The sequence below is a fragment of the Buteo buteo genome, chromosome 15 (genome assembly GCF_964188355.1).
Source record: "Buteo buteo chromosome 15, bButBut1.hap1.1, whole genome shotgun sequence".
Lineage (NCBI taxonomy): Eukaryota > Metazoa > Chordata > Aves > Accipitriformes > Accipitridae > Buteo > Buteo buteo.
The window spans coordinates 30785556-30808168 of NC_134185.1; the positions used below are offsets into that span (position 1 = coordinate 30785556).

General features: G+C 42.3%; 1 protein-coding gene across 5 annotated transcripts in view; it reads right to left on the minus strand.

Annotated features, from left to right (window-relative positions):
• Positions 1-568: 568 nt before the first annotated feature.
• Positions 569-22613, minus strand: part of MRPS5 (mitochondrial ribosomal protein S5) — a 67565-nt gene continuing 45520 nt past the window's right edge. For all 5 annotated transcript variants that reach the window (XM_075046919.1, XM_075046915.1, XM_075046916.1 and 2 more), the window contains 6 exons: positions 21266-21356; positions 18219-18265; positions 17485-17542; positions 14679-14741; positions 2623-2759; positions 569-1162 (listed from right to left, as the gene is read on the minus strand). In XM_075046919.1, coding sequence (XP_074903020.1) covers positions 938-1162; positions 2623-2759; positions 14679-14741; positions 17485-17542; positions 18219-18265; positions 21266-21356 — 621 coding nt within the window. In that variant the 3' untranslated portion in view covers positions 569-937. The remainder of the gene's footprint in view (positions 1163-2622; positions 2760-14678; positions 14742-17484; positions 17543-18218; positions 18266-21265; positions 21357-22613) is intronic.

Sequence of the window (22613 nt, forward strand, 5' to 3'; positions counted from 1 at the left end):
TGCTTCAGGTGGAGATCTACTTACATGAAGGGGTTTACTCCATCTCCAGTCAGAGGCTGGTGTGTATCACAGACTTGCTCTTTCTCCTTTAATCCTCTGACAGCTGTAGCACTTTCTAAGTTCTGGATAGGGTCCAAGACTCTACTATGCTCAGTACCAAACTGGCAGAAAAAGAAGTTAGGTCTTATCCCAGCACACATGCAGAGGACAGTACTGTAAGAAAGGCTGGACTGCAGGTTTTGTATTGGACTTCCAATGCCAGTCAAAATATTGCAACATCCTACAGGAGACTGTGAAGTGGCTGTCCTCAGATATTTGGGCTCTACTTCATTTGGGGAACTCCCCCACTTGCATGAACAGTGTTGCACAACTCCAGCTGCTGCCCACCATCACCTTGCTCCCCTTCCCCCCCACCAGAAGACACACAACTTCTACTTTCTGATTTCACGGTTCCCCCACCATAATGAGTGAGCCTAGGGAGTGCACACATTAACTCCACCTACTGCTGCTTGCTTCAAGATCTCCCAGACACTGGCATTTTGCAAAAAAGACCCCAACAAACCCACACTGAACAAATTCTGAGGATCCTTTATTGCTTTCACAATCTTATCTTTTCAGTAGTTTCCCAAGAACTTGTGAAAGAAACATGGGATCTGTTGATTAAACATCATCTTCAGGAATCAAGTAAACGCATGCTTGAAGACAAATTCATGTTCAACGGCTGTTGCCATCTGAACGTCCCTAGTCAAACAGTGGTCAGAAGAATTGTGGAAAAGCAAACAGTGTTACTAAATGGTAGCAACAGCAGCAGCAATATGAATGACATGAGAGAGCTACTGGTGCCCTCCTCTGAAATGTAAGCCTAGACAACCTGTCCATTTGGGCTGGGCTTTCCCAGAGGCATCTCTGAGCAGAAGAGACAGAGGGACTGAAGCTTTCACCATACTGCCCGTCTGACATTCGCCCAGGGAGATTTCTTCATTCCCTGAGCTTCTTTCACATCACTCCACTCCAGCTTTGTGTCTGGAACCTCATCCTCAGGCTCAGGATCCTCACGGACAGGCCCCTCAGGCAGTGCCACGACGATGGGCAGAGGGCCCTGCTCCTCCCGGAACTCCACTACATAGAGACCCTTCTCGTTCGCTAACTGTTGGTGAGTCTCCTGGGAGTAGGAAAGAGAAAAGACAAATCAAAGCAATGATGGACAACGATGGTTTACTTCAGGTCAAGCTCTACATGGTATATGGGATAGGGAAAAAAAAAAGTAATTTACCAATAAACGGTTTAAACGTGTAAATTAAATGATTTGTCAGGCTCATTCTCATGGGTTTCAAATGAGCTAATTGCAGAAGCAGCAGGAATTCAGATAGCTAGACTGCAGATATACTAGCATTACAATGTCATCCTAGAGGAACTGGCTTCTGGAAAGGACCTGGCCAGAAAGGCACATCCTGCTAATAAGGATACATGTCAGCACTTTAGTAATGTGCAGTAACGTTTTTCTGTCTTTATATGGACAAAAATTTTGCTTTGACAACAGTAAAGTGCTTATTACTGCCCTGACAGGTAATATTAGCTAATATAATGATACGAATTTAACATTATTTTCAACTATACCTCTTCCTTGCATACAACTTGTTTTGTTAACACTCAGATTTTACAGAATAAATGTCTACTGGGAACAGGAAATTTTTCCCATTCAGGGCAGTCAAGAAAATATATCAAGTGCACATCCCTCAAAGCAACAATCTATACAGCAGGCCCTTCTATTCTTATATTCATTCTGTGGAAGACTTCTCAGACACAATGCATTGAAAATATGACAGACTTCCTCAAGTCTGATTAACCTCAGATACTGATAAGCATCTCTAACTATCTCATTAGGCAAAGAGGATCATAATCCCCTCCCCTCCTGAGGCTGAACTGAAAAAGTTGGCTAGGACGGTGTGACAGATATGACAAATATATCTTTGCACGGCTATATTGGGAAGGTAAGCAGCTAAATCCTGGCAGCTACCAAGACTCTACGACCAAATGAATTAACCAGGAATTTCCAAAGGACTGATTCATTCTGAGGCTGGTGTTCAAAGAAAGTCAGACGAAATGCCGCATGTTCAATCTTTCCATCAACTACAGGCAGATGGCTCAGACAGAGACATCTCCACTGTGAGCACTTTGAGTTAGAGGAAATGACACCACTTCCTTGACTTATTTCAGAGATCTTAATTATACTAGAGATAGAAGCAGCTGTGATGTTTGGTCCTCAGGCAATGAAAACTTAGAATGCAGACAAACAAGCAGCAGCAACCAAAGCTGGGCCACAACTTCCTCCGCCCATGATTTTTCAAATGTCACCAAAAATACTACAAATGAAAGCCCAGAAATTCAGATGTCCCCTGGAGGCACTTGGCTGTGGAACAGGCAGAGTTACATACAGCTGTTTCTGACTGGACAACTTCATACAACTGCTGAGGAATTATTCACATGCTGATTTTTTTTGCTCTTTGGAAAATTACTTCATTTTAAGCCCAGAACATAAACTGTTTGACCACAAACTATTGCAATATCAATCCCATTCTGTCCCCTGACCTAACATATAGAACCACTGAGAGTGCAATCTACCTGTTGTGTTAAGCCTTTAAAGAGAGCTCTGGTAATATTAATCAAGTTTTTGGATCCAGAAACCTTGGCATACATGTCTTTAATGCCAATTAGTTTGCAGATGGTGATGATAGCTCGGTGGCAACGAAGACCATATCCTGGGGGAAAAAGAAAAAATATAAATTAGCATTATGTGATTATTTGTAAGTATACAACTTAACTAAAGAAGGAGAGAGAACTAAGATCTCTTCTTAGTTATCTGTGTTACCTAGCATGTTGGAACATGTATCTTAAAAATGGCAAAACCATTCTGGGAAGACCATTCTTCCCAGTCTTTGCAGTCATGCTAACGTAAAGATCATGGGGGTTTTATACTAAATATACCTTACTTAACATATTGCAAAACCAAATGAAAATGTCACCACCTATAAACTCAAACCATAAAAGCATAAAAAATGCAACCTGAGGATTTGTTTAATACCACAGGGTAGCATTCCTTACAAATACCACTGGCAGCTTCAGAATAATCTTACACAAACATACCCCACCACCCTGGGAACATTCACCAAACATAAGGCAATTTCTTTCTCCCACTCAGCAGAAAAATAACTCTAGTACTTCCCAAAAGTAAAAATATTAATAATTAAAAAAAAATAGCAGAGAAGCAAGTCAACAAGTTTACTTTAAACAGTATTAAAAGGAAGCTATTACAAGGGGAGAGGATCTAAATGTAACTGGATCCCGACCAAGACTGTCTCTTCCAAAAAGCAATACCTACATAGCTTCAAACCCACTTCCTTTGCAATTTCAGGTGACCAACTGCTGAATGACAGCTTCAGTAACTCCGACTTTAAAGACCTGGTTCACATACACGATGGAGGGATTTAAACTGGTCTCCTATGGTGAAGTTAATGCTCAAAACAACTGGTATGCTCAAGCACTGCTGTCCTTTGGGCTTCCTTCGAGAAGGACCCTGCAGCAGAAGCGACGTCAGTGTCTCTCATTCCCAGGGAGATTGCTGCTGGATGAGAGGTCTACAGTGCCTTCCTAAAGCCTGAGATTGTGCTCAAGACCTCTATCAGACACAGAGCAGGCAGAGAAATTGGGGAAGGAAGGAAAAGGGGAGTCCAAGCAAATCTGTGGGCAGTGATGCTCCAACACAAAAGTCTGGTCAAAAGACAGAGCTGCTGGGAAAGAGGGCGAGTGTCCACTGGCACTCTTGCTGCTCACAGGCCTTTGGGTAGCCAAAATAAAACCTACCATGTTTTTATTTTATTCGGCTCTTGGTAAGCAAAGCTTTGAGCAGTGAAAGTGGGACTGAAGCTGCCTGCAAATTAAGGAAGGCATCATTGTGCCCACTTATACCAAATTCACACTTTGCAGTTGATCTCCAGAATGTGAACCTGCTACTCGCCTCCTGACTCAGCAACAGCAATTCACCAGCTTCACAGTCTATGCAAAATATAACAGCCACTAGCCATGAAAAAGTTAGGCTCTTCCCCTTCAGCTTACAAAAGCTAGCAGAATACTATGCACTACCAAGAGAGTAATCTGTGCTGTCTTATCAAGATGCAGAGACATCGCTTCCTTTCTCCTGGCCCAGCAACTGGCATGAATTATGCTTTTTTATTACATTAGTGGCACAACGTGAAGGATGGGGAATGGAAATAAAGAAGGTAACAGACTCCTTGGAGCTAAAACTACATTGGAAGGACAGCAAAATACTCTCCATCTTTCCAGAAAAAACATTTATTTTAATAAAGCTTGAAGAACAAATGAGTGTTGTGACCCTCATTTGTTTTCAACTTACTGTTCAAAGCAGTAAGATAATCGAAAAAAGTTTCTGTGTGTCTGTGGAAACCACAGGACAAATTATAAAAGCTTGTAACTGTAACAAGTTGAAATACGTAGGTGAGTGGGGAGGAGAGACAAACATATTTCAAAATCCACAAACACAACAGAGGTTTCCATGTCATCTGCATCCATCTCCATCATAGAGTGTTGTATTAGCTCCAATGCCTAATTGTAGTACATTATCATTAATTGCAAAAGGTTTCTTAGACTTGCCAGATTTTAATGGAGGAGTTATTTTTTGAGGAGTCTAATTTTGCTCCCTCATTCCCCAGAGCGATTTGTTTCATGTGGCCTAGCTCTATTAATCTTTAAAAATTGGTTTGTGATAGTTCTAATGTATCTTACTTAAAAGCTGAAAAGCCAGGTTATTGATTAGTCCACTCTGTGGAACAGTCTTGCTGCTGAGTAAGTGGGGGGAGGAAATCTATTCCAGTGCTGCATGTGTTATTGTGCCAATACGTCCCTTTTTCTTTTAACCTATAATCGGAGAAGAAACTATAACTATCCAAAGCCATTTGTTCTGCCATTTGAGAAAATACTGTTTTCTATGCTACAGGACAAAGTCAAGTTTTAGACACAATTACATGTGAATGACCTCTGAAAGGCTGTTAGTCAAAGTTTCATTTTCAGTGACTTAAAGCATTTAATTTCTGGCGTCTTTATTGTTGCTTTTCTCCCATCTTATCTCAGTCAGGTTTCTGTAGATTGTTAATACATGAAACTCAGAAGCTAGCAAACTAGTCCATCAGTCACTGAACAAAATTTATTCCAAACACTAAAGCAAAGGATTCCAACTGCAAACTCCAGCTATGGAGAAAAAGTTGGGCTCAGACATTTTTAACTTGTCTGTGGCACACACGCTGCCTTACTCCAGTTTAATTCAGTGAGGCCTATATAAGAGAACAGGGTCACTTAAACATAACAATTTTTTTCACACTGAAAAAGGTACAAAGGTAACCTTCCCATAAACTAACACAACCTGTTATGGGCAATCTATATTAGATTTTCTGGGTAGCCACTAACAAAAGTTTGAAAATACAACATCCACTTTAAAACCACACGAGGGACTACTGTGAGTTCACATTCACATGTTCACATTGCATTACCCTTTCAACTTGGATTGTCACTTGTCTAATGTGTAATCCTGACTATATGATGAGGGTGTTCTCTACTTTACAGGGATTAGGAATAAATTCAAGAAAGGAACATTTAAGTATAACAGCAACTTTAACTTTTCTTCTGAAACATTAGGCTTTGTTGCGATCATTTGTTGAGATAGCTGTCTGAGTCCTACGCACAGGAACTGGAAATAAACTGCCAGCTGTAATTATGCAAAGTGAGAGGCTTCAGCATACATAACTATACAGCTACAATGCGAGCAGCAAACAGAAGGAATCTTTTATACTTTAAGTGAAGACAGTCTACATATGCCATGGTCTAATGTGAAAACTATGAATAATTGTAATTTCCTGTACTTATTAGTTACAGCTACAGGGTATCAGTGCTGGGCTTCACAGCCACATAAGTGTATTTGACAAACTGTTCTACATTTCCCCTTATTAATTCACATTAGGAACTAATTTAAACTACTTAGAGATGTATCAATGTGGCTAGCAGTCTCATGACTACTGTAATTGTAAAGTCAAGTCAGAGATGAAGATTAAGAGCTGTCCACGCTCCAAAAGGTAGCATATTCTGGAGCACAGATGAGCAATACACCCCATAGTTTCCATCCAGCTGGCATGTGCTAAAAACAGAAGCGAACTGGAATGGTGGCAGACATGAAGTCCAGAGCCTGCCTCAAGTTAAATCTTGTTCTGTAGTATGTCCGCAAGTCATTTATTTGTTCTAAAATTACAGCCAGCTCCCACTGCTGCTATTAATCCTTCCCTTAGAGTATTAACACAAAAGCCTGTCAGGGACTAAGGTAAAGTTAGCAAGAGCTTTATCTATACTATCCCTAAAAAATCAATTTTGCGTAGACATATAATGTTATAGCTTGTTTTCAGGTCATGAGCCCATAATGAAGTCTCTCTCTCACACACCCATCCAATTAATCTACAAAGTTTTACACACTGACCTATCATTACACTTTTTAATAAGGCCAATGATGCCTGCTGTCTGGAGCATGTTGGACATAAGCACGATTTTTCCTTTGACAACATCAAACCTGTTTCAGGAGATGGACAATCTAGTTCTATCAGTTACAAAACAGGGAAAACATTCATTTAGTGGAAAAGTGTCCCCTGGTTTTTAGCAGATACTTGCATATATGTGAATGTGTTGTGTAACTAGAAAGGCTAGCAAGACACTCAGACAAGGCAAAGCACTGGCCCAAACTGGCAGCAACATGCTACCAAGGCTAAGGTGCTAATGTGACAGAACTGGATTTGTATTTTGACGCAGTTTGGCATGATACTCTCACAAATAAACTAGGGAAATAAGAACCAGGCAAAATCATCATTGAAGTATGTATCCCCAGTAACAGCAGTCTGCTGTGAGGCCAAGAGCATGGTCCAGATAGGATCCTGCTGTGGACTTGTTGTGGCTTTAATACCTGCAAGTATCTTCACTGATGACTTGGATGGAGGAACAGAGACTGAAAAAAATGGGTTGAGGATACAATCTTGGGAGAGGCTGCAAGTGTACTGCAGGTCGGGAGAAGTCAATGCAGGTCTGACAAACTGGAGACACAGTTTGAAACCAAAACACTTAAATTCAACAAAGACAGATGCAGAGTGCTTTGCTTAGAAGTCAAAAGCACAAGTACAAAATAGAGGAGACTGACTAAACAGCAACAGAAAAAGGATCTGGGGATTATAATGGACCACAATCCCCCCCCACCCCGCACCCCCCGAGATCAACAGAATTATCCTGCTGCAGCATATTTGAGGCCTAGAACAAACTGCATGCTACATAAGTTTTTCCAAGCATTATTAATCAATGTTGTTTGTATGTATTAAATGTTGATCAATGGTGTTAATGGCTTTAAGAGGTGTAGACCCAACCAGCAGCATGGACACTGGCACAGTCCAGTAGAATGGCAAGTGCAACCTCTGAGGAAGGTAAAGAATGGAAGCTCGTGACTTCTGGCACCAAGAGGAGGGCTCCAACTCCACCTAAAGGCTTGCCACTATGAAACAGGTTCACCGCCCTCAAGGCTGAGGAGGAGCCAGATGTGCTTTCAAGTAAAGCATCTGGGCCAACAGACCTTGACCAACGCAAGACAACTAGGAGGAAGCAGTGACTGACAGTAATGGGCAACTCCCTGCGGCGGCGAAGGGGCACCCATCTGCTGACCTGACCTCTCATCCAGAGAAGTTTGCTGCTCGCCAGGGGCCTGGATCCCAGATGCTGTGGAGAGACTGCTGAAGCTTGTCCAGCCCTCTGTTACCCCTTGCTGTTCTTCCACGAGGCCACCAGTGATGCTGCCAGGAGCAAGCTGGAGAGTATCAAAAGCGTCTACAGAGCTCTGGGGATGATAGTCAGGGGCATGGGGGCCCAGGCAGTGTTCTCCTCAACTCTGCCGAGAAAGGGAAAGGGTGTAAGAAGGAGGGCACTGATAACGTAGGTCAACAATTGGTTGTGGAGGTGGTGTCGGCAAGAAGGTTTTGGGTTCTATGACAATGGGACCTTGTTTGAGGATCAGTGTGTGCTAGGGAGAGATGGGATGCACCTTGCAGAGTGAGGCAAAGGTATCTTTGCCAGTAGGATGGCTGACCTAGCAATGACGGCTTTAAACTAGGAATGACAGGGGAGGGAGAGAGTAATCGGCAGCCCTCTGGCAGGGGTGACAGACAGGGTTGATGAACAAAGGGTCTGGAGTGATGTGAACAAAAGGGAGAGCAAAAATCATCAAAATAGGGCTTGAGTGGGGTCACCTCCAGCATTAGCATGTAAGCAAGGAAGTGTCTGCAAGGCCCTGTTATAGAAAAGTACTTTCTGGGAAATCAGCACGCTAAGGTGCCTCTCTGAAGTGCCTGTATGGGAGCACGGAGTTTCCATGCAGCATGGGAATAAACATGAGGAATTAAGAGATCTGGGTACAGTTGCACGTCTATGGTCTTGTTGAAATCACGGAGACATGGTGGATGGCTAACATGAATGGAGTGCTACAGTGGAGGGATACCAGCTTTTTAGAAAGGACAGGTTGGGAAGACAAGGAGGTAGGGTTGCCCTTTATGTGAGAAAATAGCTGGAATACCTGGAGATCTGCTCTGCTCTGGGGATGGATGATGAGCCAACTGAGAGCTTATGGGTAAGTATTAAAAAGCAGACCAATATGGGTGACATTGTATGGCATGTCTTGTCTGCTGAAGGACACCCGATCAGGAAGAACAAGTGGATGAGGCCTCCTGCAGACAGCTAGAATCACAGGCCCTGGTCTTCACAGGGGAATTCAACCACCCCGATAGATGCTGGAGAAACAACACAGAAGGGCATAAGCAATCCAGGAGATACCCAAAGTTTATCGATGACAACCCCCTGGCTCAAGTGACAGAGAAGCCAACAAGGAAAGGTGCTCTGCTGGAACTCATGCTCACAAACAAGGGTGGGCTTGTTAGAGATGTGAAGGTTGAAGGCAGAGTTGGCTGCAGTGACTATGAGATGGTGGCATTCAGGAGGGAGCAGGGCAAAAACCAGGACCACAATGCTGGACTTCATCCTCTTCAATGTTCTGTCTGGCGGAATCCTGTGGATTAAGGGCCTGGAAGGAAGAGGAGCTCAAGAAAGCTCGTCATATTAAAGGATCACCTCTAAGCTTGGGAGCGGTCCACCCCAACCAGCAGGAAAAATGCCAGGACGGCTGCATGGACGAACAAGATGCTCCTGGCAAAACATAAAAAGATAGAAGCAGTGACAGGTAGCCTGAGAAAAATACAGAGACACTGTCTGAGCGTGCAGAGATGCAGTTCGGAAAGCCAAAGCCCAACTGAATCTAGCAAGGGATGTCAAAGGTGACAAGGCGGCCTTCTGCGAGTACCTAAGTGGCAAAAGGAAGACTAGGAAAAATGTGGTTTCGCTGCTGAATAGGGCAGGGGACCTGGCAACACAGGACATGGAAAAGGCTGAGGTATGGAGGACCCAGGGAACTACAGGCTAGTCAGCCTCACCTAGATCCTCGGGAAGCTGATGCAACAACTAATCCTAGAAACCACTTCCAGGCACATGACGTACAAGGTGATAAGGAGTAGTCAGCATGGATTCACCAGGGGTAAGTCACGCTTGACCCTTATAACCTTCTACGATGAAATGGAGAGCTATAGATATTACCTGTCTTGACTTCAGTAAGGCTTTTGACACTGTCTCCTGTAAGACCCTCACAGAGAAGCTAATGAAGTATGGGCTGGATGAGCAGACAGTGAAGTGGACAGAAAACTGGCTGAACAGCTGAGCTCAGAGGGTGGCAATCAGTGGCATGAACTCTAGAGGCCAGTAACTAGTGGTGTACCCCAGGGTCAATACTGGGCTCAATCGTGTTCAACATCTTCGTTAACGATCCAGATGGTGGGGCAGTGTACCCTCAGCAAGTTTGCTGATGATACAAAACTGGGAGGAGTGGCTGATGCACCAGAGGGTCAAGCTGCCATCCAGGGGGACCTTGACAGGCTGGAGAAAGAAACAGGCTGACAGGAACCTCACGAAGTTCAGCACGGGCAAAGTCCTGCGCCCGGGGAGGAACCGCAGGCACCAACACGTCCCGGGGGCTGAACAGCTGGAAAGCAGCTTGGCAGAAAAGGACTCGGGGGATCCCGGTGGCCACCAAGTTGACCATGAGCCAGCAACGTGCCCTTGCAGCAAAAAAGGCCAACAGCGTCCTGGGCTGCGTTAGGAGGACTGTTGCCAGTGGGCTGAGGGAGGTGATCCTTCTTCCCCTCTACTCGGCACTGGTGAGACACACCTGGAGCAGAACTGTGTCCAGTTCTGGGCTCCCCAGTACAGGAGAGACGTGGACATACTGGAGAGAGTCCAGCAAAAGGCTATGAAGATGATTAAGGGACTAGAGCATTTCTCATATCAGGAAAGGCTTAGAGAGATGGGGCTGTTTAGCATGGAGAAGAGAAGGCTCGGGGGTATCTTACCAATATACATAAATATCTGGAGAGAGGGTGCAAAGAGGACAGAGCCAGGCTCTTTTCAGTGGTGCCCAGTGACAGGACAAGAGGCAATGAGCACAAACTGAAACAGAGGACGCACCATCTGAACATCAGGAAACGCTTTTTCACAGTGAGGGTGACCAAGCACTGGCGCAGGTTGCCCTCAGAGGCTGTGGAGTCTCTATCCTTGGAGATGTTTAAAAGCTGTCTGGACACAGTCCTCAGCAGCTTGTTCTATGTGACTCCACTTGAGCAGGAGGTTGGACAAGACAACCCCCAGACTTCCCTTGCAGCCTCAACCATTCTGTGATATGCAGTTTTTACTGTGTAAGTTGAATGGAAGAACCTCACTGGGCAGGGCAACAGCAGTATGTCAGCTACAAAAGGATCCCTCCTGGGAAAAAGAGAAGGTAGTGGAGACAGTTTGTTTCTCGAATCTAATAAAAAAATGCAAATAAATTAGGACAACAGTCTGGTGAGGTAAAATTCATCATAAGGTGACCCTGATTGTTCTTGCTTCTGAGGTTCATGAACGTAGCATGTCAGATGAGGTGGGAAGGTATGTCTTACTCTACGTTCCACTAACAAGAAAATAACAACATCTAACGCGAACCTTCCTTTACCATTTAATTGTAACAGCATTATTTGTTTGTACGTGCACGGTCAAATGTGTAGTTCAGTTGTGCTTACTCCTGCTATGTGCATGTTTTTCATTCATGACATTGAAGACTAAACTGAAGTTTCTTTTAAGTGGTCATCTTAAAAATTATAGCCTAATTACCTAATTTACCACCTCGAGAGCTCCTTAAATGCAGAAAAACTGCAGAAACACAAATGATAAGACAGTCTGACTCCATACCTGTTAGCTTGTAAAGATTATTCTAAGCCCATGATATCACTTTACTGTCACACTGATTAAAAAAGCCCCTCATCCCAGAATCAAAATGTCATCTAATAAAGATGTGTTGAAGGTTCATAGCAATTTTAGATGCTTTCAAAATACATTAGTAACTTTGAACATTAATAATTATATTCTCATATTACTAATGTGACAGTGCAGAACAAGAATACCAGATACACAAAATAAAACAGTATGTCCAAAGTGTCAATGCTTCAGCTTACTCAAAGTTTGTAGAAATTGATGAATTAAGTAGTTGAACAGGACAGTGTTCTGACTGGAAAATTATCCCAAGTTTCTGACTTACTATAAGCTAATCATTAAATGCTCTTGCAGTTTAGATCTTATCATAATGAAACTGAAGTGATTTACAAAGTACTAACCAAGTAAATGAATTAGTTTCCTATTTGTATATTAAAATTAGGGACCAATTAAGATTGCTCAGCAGCAAACTAAATCTGTTTTCTATGGAACAGCAGCTACCTTTATCTGTCCTGAAAGCAAAGTTAGGCTAAACAAGTCAAATCAAACCTTTGTAGATAAAGCTCTAACTCAAAAGATTCATGCAAAGAAATGACCTCATATCATCATTGCAGGTTTTCAAAACAGAAAGACCCTAGAAGGTAAAATGGATCACACTGAAAACGGCAATGCATTAGAAATAAGCTAACCTTTAGCTCCCCAAACTACCTCATGTGTTAAAACTTTTTTAGGTTGCCATCCTGAAGAACATGACAGCAGTTTACAAGGTCACTCTGGGTGTATCCCTGTCATTGTAAATGACTGTCAAAGCACATATTGCAACAGCTCTGAAAGTGAGGAAAGGGATAACGAAGTCAGCAATGTGGCTTCAAAAGGTCAGCATTCATGTGGAAGCTATTAAAGACAGCATACCCACAACTGAGGGACAGTGTGTGCTGGGCTGTGTATCTCTTCAGCTAAAGCTGGGAGGGGAACACAGTCATGGCCCTCTGTCCACTTCCAGTCCGATGACAAAATCTGTGCTGTGTCTTGCTGGTGCAGAACTGTTGATACTAGACATGCTGAGTTGCCATACTTCACAACTATTGACAATGATTTAGTACCACTGTGGACTGAAAGTATTTTTAATTGCAAGTACTTCCAATGGACTGGTAGCTGTAAGGTTCGTCGAAGGAGAGTGTCAAGAACATACAGAGACATAAACATGACCAACAAATGATAAAGGAGGCAGTGATGAGAACCAAACCTGGTCAGCCACACTAACTCATGAGAGCATGTGAGAGTGTGAGAACGTTTATTCTAGTGAGGTTATCTGATTGGGGACCTTGTCAATTGGGAAACTGAGGGGAAAAAGGGGAAACCAGAAACAAAATACAGAGACACAGACCTGACAAAACAAACAGAGAGACAATGACAAGAAACAAACGTTGCCACTAATGGATGGGCTATCGAGAAACTACAGGTGCCACTTCCAGGAAGATCAACCTGGACTTTGCAACTGCTAAGACTGTAAACCAGGGGAGACCTAGACTGGGAGGGGTGTGAGAATCAATAGTGCTTTACAAACCCACCAGTGGCTGCAGCAGGACCACAACTCACAGCCTCTCACTGCAGGGTGGTGGCTGCTGGGGGGAGCGAGCATCTGTATCTTGCCCAATCCTGCTGTGTGTGAGGTGCGTGCGTGTTTTCACTAGCAAACTTTAAGCTGGACTAGCTGGTGAGTAGGGAGGCCTCAGGTCTGGGCTGGGATATCAGATAGGCAGGGGGTCCGTGCTCATATACCCAGGGGGACTTCTGAATGCGGACTGCACGAGGGACAAGCGTGTGAGTGTATGCGTGTTGGCTAGCGAGCATTAAGCTGAACCAGCCGGTGAGTAGAGGACCTGTGAAGCAGGTAAGAGGGCCCAGAATCTGGGCAAGGGTGCTGGGCACACAGAGGGGCCGTGCTCGTACTTGAGGGATCCGCGAACTTGTGTGTGCTTGTGAACCTGGAGAGTGCTGTGCATGCCTGCACTAGTGATCTACCTCTGCCAGCCGCAGAGGACGAGGGGACTTGGCTGTCTGTGTTTATGTGTATGCGAATCCTGTATGTAGGTGCTGTTGAAGGCAGCGTCTTGTCCGTGGCCAGCCATGCCAGTGTCCGTGTGCCTGTGTGTGTCTCTGTGTCTCTGGCATGCGTACGCAGCTCCGCTACTGGTTCCACCTGCAAATGGGAAAGTGACAGCCGCATCCCTCAGCCCGGGCAGAGGCCCTGGGTCCCTGGGCTGGGCTCCAGTGGTCGGGCAGGAGGGTCCTGGGCTGAAGCGGCTGGAGGAGGCGGCTGTACATCTAACATCACTTAACAGACCTGTGAGCTGAGAGCTGCCAGGCATGAACTCACCACTATTCACATCTAACCTACAGGAGTCTAAAGAAGCATTTGCATGTACTACAACTGGGATCAAAGTGAAGAACAGCCTGCAAAGATGGAGAAATGAAAACACTGCTACTGCGTAACAAGCAGATGGTCTTTGTGCTGGTATGGTGCAGGACAACAAGCCAGGGTAGATAATCCCTCTAGTTTCCACACTGGGAGCTCTTGATTTTAGGGAAAGTAAAGCAGTAATGGTCTCAAGGAAGCAGCAGGCTGGGTGCTGCCCTGGCTCCAGCTCATCACCACAGGTAGCCTGAGGCAGCTGAGGGAGGACATCTGCCCACACTATCCCAGCACGGACTTAGGAGGGACAGGCACACAGATGCGGCTTGCACTCTGATTCCCATTTGAAGCACTCCCAGTACTGCATACTAAACTACCTCTGAATCTTGTCTTGAGAACAGTGATTAAAAAAAAAATCACTAAAATATAATGGAAAGAGCCTATCAGTTCTCCAAAGCATGCATGGGGCACGTGGTGGGAAGGAAAACCTGCAGGGTTCTTCTAAAAGCCTCCAACATCTATGCTATTAGATTAGACTTTTCCACATCTAGGTAATTTAGAGCCGAAGGAACTACACTTAGGAAGTACAAAAGAAAACCACAAATAAAGGTACCAGTGTAAGAGGGACAAACCCAGATTTACAGTAACTAAGCCATGTCATCAACAGTAGGTATTTCTAATGAAAAACAATTGATCATCTTCAACATTTAAAACATAGTAGACTAGCACCAAATGACCCGTCTCTGAAGTAAATAGACACTGCAAAAATTTAACTTCATACCAGCCAGTAATTAAGAAAACTTCAGAATTTCCAGGCAGCTTTAATTACCTTTGTTTTGTTTCTTCATGCGGATGGTTGTTCTTTTAAATTTCACTGTAATGTCATGGAAAACTGGAGGGAGGAAAAGAAAAAAAAGGCATTACAGCTAAATTCTCCCTTCTGGAAAAGCTTTAGCTCAGCACATTTAAGGAGTACCTCTCTTTTTGAGAACTGTGAACGGAAGTTGGTTTTACTCTCCTCTAAGTTCTTTAAAGAGAAGGGTTAAGCTAGGTAAATTTCTGGAACAGATTAGGAGTGTTTACACATCTGTGAATACTATCTTACCATTGTATATAAAACCAAGCTTCACTTGAAAAATATGAAGTGTCTGTATGCCTTCAACGATCCTCATTTAGCTTTGAAGTGAGCTCACATGTCACACTTTAACCTTCTTCCTCATACTCAGATCTTTCTAATAATTCAGCTTTTAATCTAAGATTTCCCCATAGGCTTCAGCATTCTTGGATTTTCCATACAGAATATTTACCATTCCAGCCTTCCTGCTTCTCCCTGCTTCAAAAGGAACCCCAAACTCATATCCTCTGGTGGGTGGCTGTTATATGCATCTGATTCAGTGGCTCAGTCTCTGCATAGTGGATTCTAGCACTGCAGTCAAGATGGCTCAGAGAAGACCTCTATGTCAAGTAGAATGGAAAGCACGGTCGAAACACCACCAGTTTTTAAACAAATCCCCAATCTGTTCGTGTGACATAATAATGCTAAAGGAATAGACTCATGAGGGTAACTGCAGTTTTGTATTTGTAAGCTGAGTTTTACTATACTGAATATTTATCTACACAATGACTTGGTTAAATACACTCTGTAAGGTACTATCTTTCAAAATTTTTCTGAAAGGTAACTGAATATTTGGTATACTGGTACCACGTCTGACATCAGAGAGGTCTTGTATGGTATTAAATTGAAGTAACAAAAAGCTACCATAAAACATCAGACTGACTTCTGCAGCCCACATTCTTCCCAGCTGCTGGGCTTTGTCAGCATACATGGATTGAGTCAACAGGGAATCATCTCTGACATACAAAGTGGAAAAGCACAGAGGAGTTCACTGTAGAGAAGAGATGCCCAGACAGTATGACTGCCTTAACTCAAATTGTGCCAGCAGAGATCTAATCTTGCTACTACCCTCTTCCCCTGCTCCCATTTTTAAAGAGCCTGAAATACTATGCATTAAATATCCAGATTTTAAACATAGAATAGTTTGGGTGGGAAGGACCTTTCAAGGTCATCTAGTCCAAACCTCCTGCGATAGGCAGGGACATCTTCAACGAGATCAGGTTGCTCAGAGCCACGTCCAACCTGACCTTGAACGTCTACCACCTCTCTGGGCAACCTGGGCCAGGGTTTCACCAATGTACTGGTTTATGTGGCGGGGTTTTGGTAGCAGGGGAGGGGCTGCAGAGCCAGCTCTCGTGAGAAGCTGCTGGAAGCTCCCCCGGCTCCAAGCTGGACCTGCCGCTGGCCAAGGCTGAGCCCCTCAGTGATGGTGGTAGCGTCTCTGGGAGAACAGACTGAAGAGGGGAAACCTGCAGTGAGTCAGGGGATTGGAATGTGAGAGGAACCCCTCTGCGGATGCCAAGGTCAGGGAAGGAGGAGGGGATGCCCCCGCAGCCCGCGGGGAGGCGGCAGGCTGTCCCCCCCAGCCCGTGGAGGGGAGCGGGGGAGCGGACGCCCACCTGCAGCCCGGGGAGAGAGGAGCCCACGCCGGAGCAGGGGGATGGATGCCCCCCAAGATGGCCGGGACTCCATGGGAAAGCCCGCGCTGGAGCAGGCTGTGCCTGAAGGACTGCAGCCCGTGGGAAGGACCCCCCCCCACGCTGGAGCAGGGGACGAGTGAGGAGTCCTCCCCCTGAGGAGGAAGGAGCGGCAGAGACGTGTGATGAACTGACCCCAACGCCCATTCCCCATCCCCCTGCACTGCTGGAGGGAGGAGGGAGAGAATTCGGGAGTGGAGTTGAGCTGAGAAGGAGGGAGGGGTGGAGGGAAGGTGTTTCAAGACTTGGGTTTACTTCTCATTATCCTGTTTTGATTTGATTGGTAACAAATTAAATTGATTTTTTTTTTTTCCCCAAGTTGAGTCTGGTTTTTGCCCATGACCATAAGTGGTGAGCGATCCCTCCCTGTCCTTGTCTCGACCCACAAATGTTTCTTTATATTTTCTCCTTCTCATCCTACCGGGGGGGTGGTGAGGAGTGAGCAAGCGGCTTCGTGGTGCCTCGTTGCCAGCTGTGCTTAAACCACGACAACCACCCTCATCATAAAAAAATTTATTCCTTATATCTAGTCTGAATCTACCCTCTTTTAGTTTAAAACCATTACCTCTTGTCCTATTACAACAGGCCCCTCTAAGTCATCTGTCCCCATCTTTCATGGCAAAGGCAGGAGACTAGAAGGGAGATAAATCTTTCAATATTTTAACAACAACACCTCATATTATGTAATCTTAATTTTTCTTCATGGACCTTCCTACAACTGTTGATACAAACTTGAGTGAGTGAAAGTAAAGACTAAATCACATATTCATTCCAGGTAATGGTGATTCATTTTACAGAAGGATTGACAGACTATGTACTCTGACATTACTACCGTCTAGCTAAAACAGTCTGGGGCTAGGATTTCATGCAGCATGCTGAAGAAACAAAATAATGCATGAAGAATAATAATACAGTGCATCAGATCAGAAAGGTTTTAGTTAACATTGTTTTATGCTTTGTAACTAGTTGCAACCAGTTCTTTTTTGTATATTCAGTACTTATTGGAAGTTAAAGAAAGAGTCTAAAAAAGTCATAATACTTACCCGTGTGGTTCTGATACAGCTCTATCAAATGTAAGCAGCGTATTGCTTTATTCTTTGCCTAGGTAATAAAAGCAGAAAACAGTTTTTCTTGAATTTTTCCTGCAAAGTATTTGAAATTTACCATTGCTCAGTTAACTAGAGAGAAAAAAAGCACGAAAGAAAACTTAGGAAAACAGCTTTGCCACATCTAAACCATTTACTTCATAGAAATGAAAATGTTCTCTTTAAAGAACTGCCTTCTCCTAACAGTTTTAATATTTAAAAAGATTTCTCAATATAGTAACAACTCTATCAAACTTTGTGTGTTTTAGCATTGCTACTTTGACAGCTTAGTTGAGCATTACAACACAAAAAACTAGATTAATGTAGATGGACAAGTAACATTTTGAAGTCTAAAGGAGCCTTAATAAGGTCTTTATGCATGTGTACGAGAAAAATTCCTACACACTAACTATATAAGCAGATTGTATGCTACATAGATATTGGAAACAATTGAGCAAGGGGGGGTAGGTATAGGCCACAGAAGAGGGAGAAGAAAGAAAATAAAGTGTGCATTAACAGAATCTCATTGCAGGGCAACCTCATTATTTGTATCAAGATGGACAAATTACATACATGGACTTGCTTCTTTGCATAGACTTCAAAAGATACTGCTTATTTAAAAAAAAATGAAAAAGTTTAGGTATGAATTATTTGTGCTTGTCGTCAAGCAACAAATAATTCAATCAACATACTTTCCGTAAAGCATTCATCCTGTCACCTGCTTTCCCCAATGCAAAACCTGCAAGACAGAAAAGAGTCATTTTATTACTGAGAAATACATGAGGCAGGACCTTCAGAAAGCAAAAGGGAAAACCCCCCAGAACTTCACAACCAAGTTTAGTATCTGTTATTTCCACTCCATTGCAAAAATCATACTCAGAAAATGGTCCAGAGAAAACCCCAGAAACCATTGAAAGTAACAGTTTAGGAGTTATGAATATCTAACAATTGGATGCCAATTGCTTGTTGTCAAATGAAAACAAATAAGGCTTAAGTTATTTCTTTTGTGTATTTGTCCTAACTTGTTCCAAACAATTGAATAGTGGTGACTGCTTCAGCCAAAAAAATCCAGTCTTCTGCTTAAAAAGAAAGAAGGGGAAGAAGGAAAAAAAATAAAGCTGATGCAGATATGTCAACTATGTTTGTACAAAGAGTAGCTCCAAGACCCTAGAAGCAAAGAAGGAGACTAGGTTTCTATTAGCAAAATAGAGAATATGAAAACCAGGTTTAACAGAATAGTGCATTTGCAAAAAATGCATGCCTGTAGAACAGAGAAAAACAGACTGCTACCTAATTCTCTCTGAACTCTCAGGCCTACTCCTATTTACCAGGTCAATCGTGGTAGTGATGAAGAGATTTCACAGCAGTCTTGGAATATTTGCAGTCAGCTCAGAGCAAGGCATCAAGTGACTGAATGGAATGAATAAGAGGATGTGACAACTGTTTTTACAAACTCTGTAGTCCAACAACGTCAAGGTAGATTGAATTAAAATCATTTAACTTCAATCAGCAGATCTAGGATTTTTGGTCCTTTGATGTTTGTTGTGTCAGCCGGGCTGACACACAACATAAGCTCCCACATACATCCCATCATCACAGATATCTATTCAGCTCATAATAAAAGGAGACTTTATATCCAAAAGGTAGATGCTCTGCATATATATTGAAAGCAGGATTTTTACTAGAGTCATATAGCAATGCAAATGCAATTTCCTGTACTGTCACTAATACAATACATGCTATATTCCTGCCTCCTGATAGAGGTAGGAATTCTCTATTATTTGGATTATATTATTTGGATTGTTTACTTCACAGCTATTAATTTTCTAATTTTTTAGCTGATTCTTCTTTTAATTCTGCACAGCTGTCTTATCTCTAAGTCCATTTGAAGTCTAACAGGAATTTTAATTTACACTGGTTTGTATCCACAAGTGAATGCATGAAAACTATCTCCTTATGGAGAAAAACTTAGCACATTCAAGAGTACTTCTTAAATAAAACTTATCCTGCAACAAAAAAAGTCTTTAACTCCTGGTATTTGAAAACTGAGTGAAAGAGAAACACTATTTCCTCAATAATGGAACTGGAAACACGCAAGAAGCTCATTGTTGTACAGGGTGGCTGCACAGTTCCTTTATAATGGGATACAGAGTTAGTTAATCCAAGTTAGATGCTGCACTGAGATGGTTTGATTGCTTCTAGAGATAGGTTGGTCATCACTATCCTGTAATTGTGCTTAGAGTTCCGTTACAAGGAAATCACAACTGAACGGAATGCCTCTGACCAGTATTCTTTCTCCAGTCTCTGCTGAGAAAGAAAAGGAAAAAGGTCTCTTTTCACAGCTCGTATTGTAAGATCCTTCATGATCTTACGTTAGTTTTATTTGTCCTATTTACTTTATGCCACAGACAGCATTTCTATGGTTAAACTTCAAATTGTTTGCTGAAGAGAACATTATAAAGAGTCATAATGGAGAAAGCCTATAAATGGGTCGAGCTGCAGACCACTGAAGTTACTATGAGACCAGACTCAAAGGGCCCCCGAGTATTCTACTTTTCCCTAAAAGTGTAAATATGGTATTTGTAGGAAGCCCGTAAAGTGGATTTTTTTTTATGATTAACTTCAATAAAATAAGAAAGCTTCCTAAACAGGCTGAATCAGAAGGAAATTTAGGGTCTTCTAATTTGACAGATTCATAAAGAATTTCTGAACCAAGATGCTTGCTGAGACTACCAGTAAACAAGCCCTTTTTAACTAAAAGCAGTAATACTACCAGTGGACTACCCTGAGACCTACAGAGAAGAAAAAAAAGAATCAGCTAGATTTATACTAATTCTACCTAGAAATACTAACACTAGCTAGACAATAACCCAGGAAAACACACAACCAGTCATGCTGCCCTTTGCTGCAAAGTGGTCACTCCTGTTAGAGCAACTGAAAATAAAACCCCAAGAACGCCAACAACATGAAAGCGATTTTCAAAACCAGAAAGACAAATCCACATCTACTGAATCCTACTTCCTTATGACTCTATCTGCTCTACTAACCATGGAGGCTCAGATTCATTTTAGTCAATCACAGGCACCTCTGTGAAGAGCAAACTCAGCTGAGTTTTATTCCACCAGCGGCACAAGGGGATGAACAGTTAGTTCCTGGGGCATGTCAACCCACCTGCAATTCCAGGCACCTTTTGCAAGTGCCTGATGCTTTTCTTTGTCTTGAGAGTAAACAGCTACACTCTGCAGCTAGGTGTCTAAAGCTAGGTGAAACAAATGCAGATATATGTGGCTGAATACTTTCAGGCTTTGGGTTTTTTTAAACATAAACAGTATCTACAACAAAAAGAAACAGTGTGTACAGGAAAGCATAGATCATCCCTTCTGGTAGGATCTACCACTGGTTAGTTCTATCACTCTAGAATTAAATAAAAAATGTTTTTACCACTGGATAATACATGCTCCAAACCTAATCACATGTTACTACTTTTCCCAATTTCTTTTTTTAGACAAAACAAAGTGTCCAAACAAATACATACATAGTTTGATTATAAAGCTTACTTTTAAACTCAAAATTCTTACAGGTATTTCAATATTGCCCAGTGGAAAAAAGGGTAAGTTTTCTTTCTTTCTTTTTTTTTTTTTTAAAGTATAAAAAGTCCCTTTAAATCACCATGCCCCTTGAAGACCTGTTAAAAACAATGATTAATTTGGCATCTTTTACATATAGTAAATGAACATACCTGCAGCCCCTTTACCATTTCCAATAGCCACTAAGGCACGTATTGATTTTTTTCTGCCTTCCTTTGCATTCATACTAAACACATTTTTCACCTGGAGGAAAAAAAAAAACCACAAAGCATCTTGTTATGGCACAGTCCAACTGGGTTTTTTTTTGTTTTGGTTTTTTTTAAAGAACGTCAGTTTACCAAAAAGGAATGAGAGGTCTGTGATGAAACCTTACAATATATACTCTTTGTCAATGGGTATCATCTGCAGTGGTACACTGGCTTTGAGGTATTAAATACACAAAGGCTGCTAAAAATCTATAATCAGACAGAGAAGAAGTTACCTCAGTAGAGTTTCATTAAAATACCCCTTCTGTTGTGTTTAGCTGCACAACAGATAATTCTCTAATGATGCTAGCTTCATGTGCATTTTCAATCGTGATGAAAAGACATGGAAAAAAATTGAAAGTGACATTAATATCTCACTGCCCCCCTCACATTTTAACATATTTTAGAAGCACTTTTAGGAATTGCTGAAGGCATGTTGTCGCTTTACATGGGTTAAAACTTACGATTTAAATCTACTTGCAGACTGCAGAAGGCAGTCTCATTACCGAGATGACAGCTGCTAAAAAGATGACTTCATTTAAGAGAGAGGAATAAAAAAATGCAATTTCATTCCTGGAACTATAAATGTTTACAGAAACTCTGCAAGAAATTCAAGCAGAGCAGCAAGAAAGCTATTTAGTTTGGAGTGGGAGGACACAACAACAACTGGGGAGACAGGTGGACTTATGGTTAGCATTCTGGAAGTATAAATTTGCTTCTGCCTCTGCTACAGACTCCTCTATGTGACAATAGGCAAGTCACTGCTTTATAGCCTCCCACCTTAAATGGTCTAATACATAATCTGAGATCCTTTGTCCAAAAATATATGTTTATTTAAATATAGACATATATTTTTATATATAGTTTATATACTGTATATAATACATAAGATATATAAAGCATAAAAGTATAATACAATATATAGTATATATACACATATAAAAGAACATAACGGATATTTCTTGACTGTGTTAATATCTGTGTCTCAGAATTAACAGTCAAAAGATACAATTTACTTCATGATTCATTGCTCCCCTTCCTCCCAAATGCATCAGGGTCTACTTTCTTGAAGCCTCAATATTATTTCCGTAAATTATAACAACAGTTAAATTAAACACATGTTGTTAATACATGAATTAAGCAGTGCTCCCCCCTTTTCTTCCCTATATGTAATTCTGCAGCTAGCTAGTCTGGTTGTAGTGTTATACATCTAAAAGTAGATAATTATAAAATACTTGCTTATGGCTTAAACATT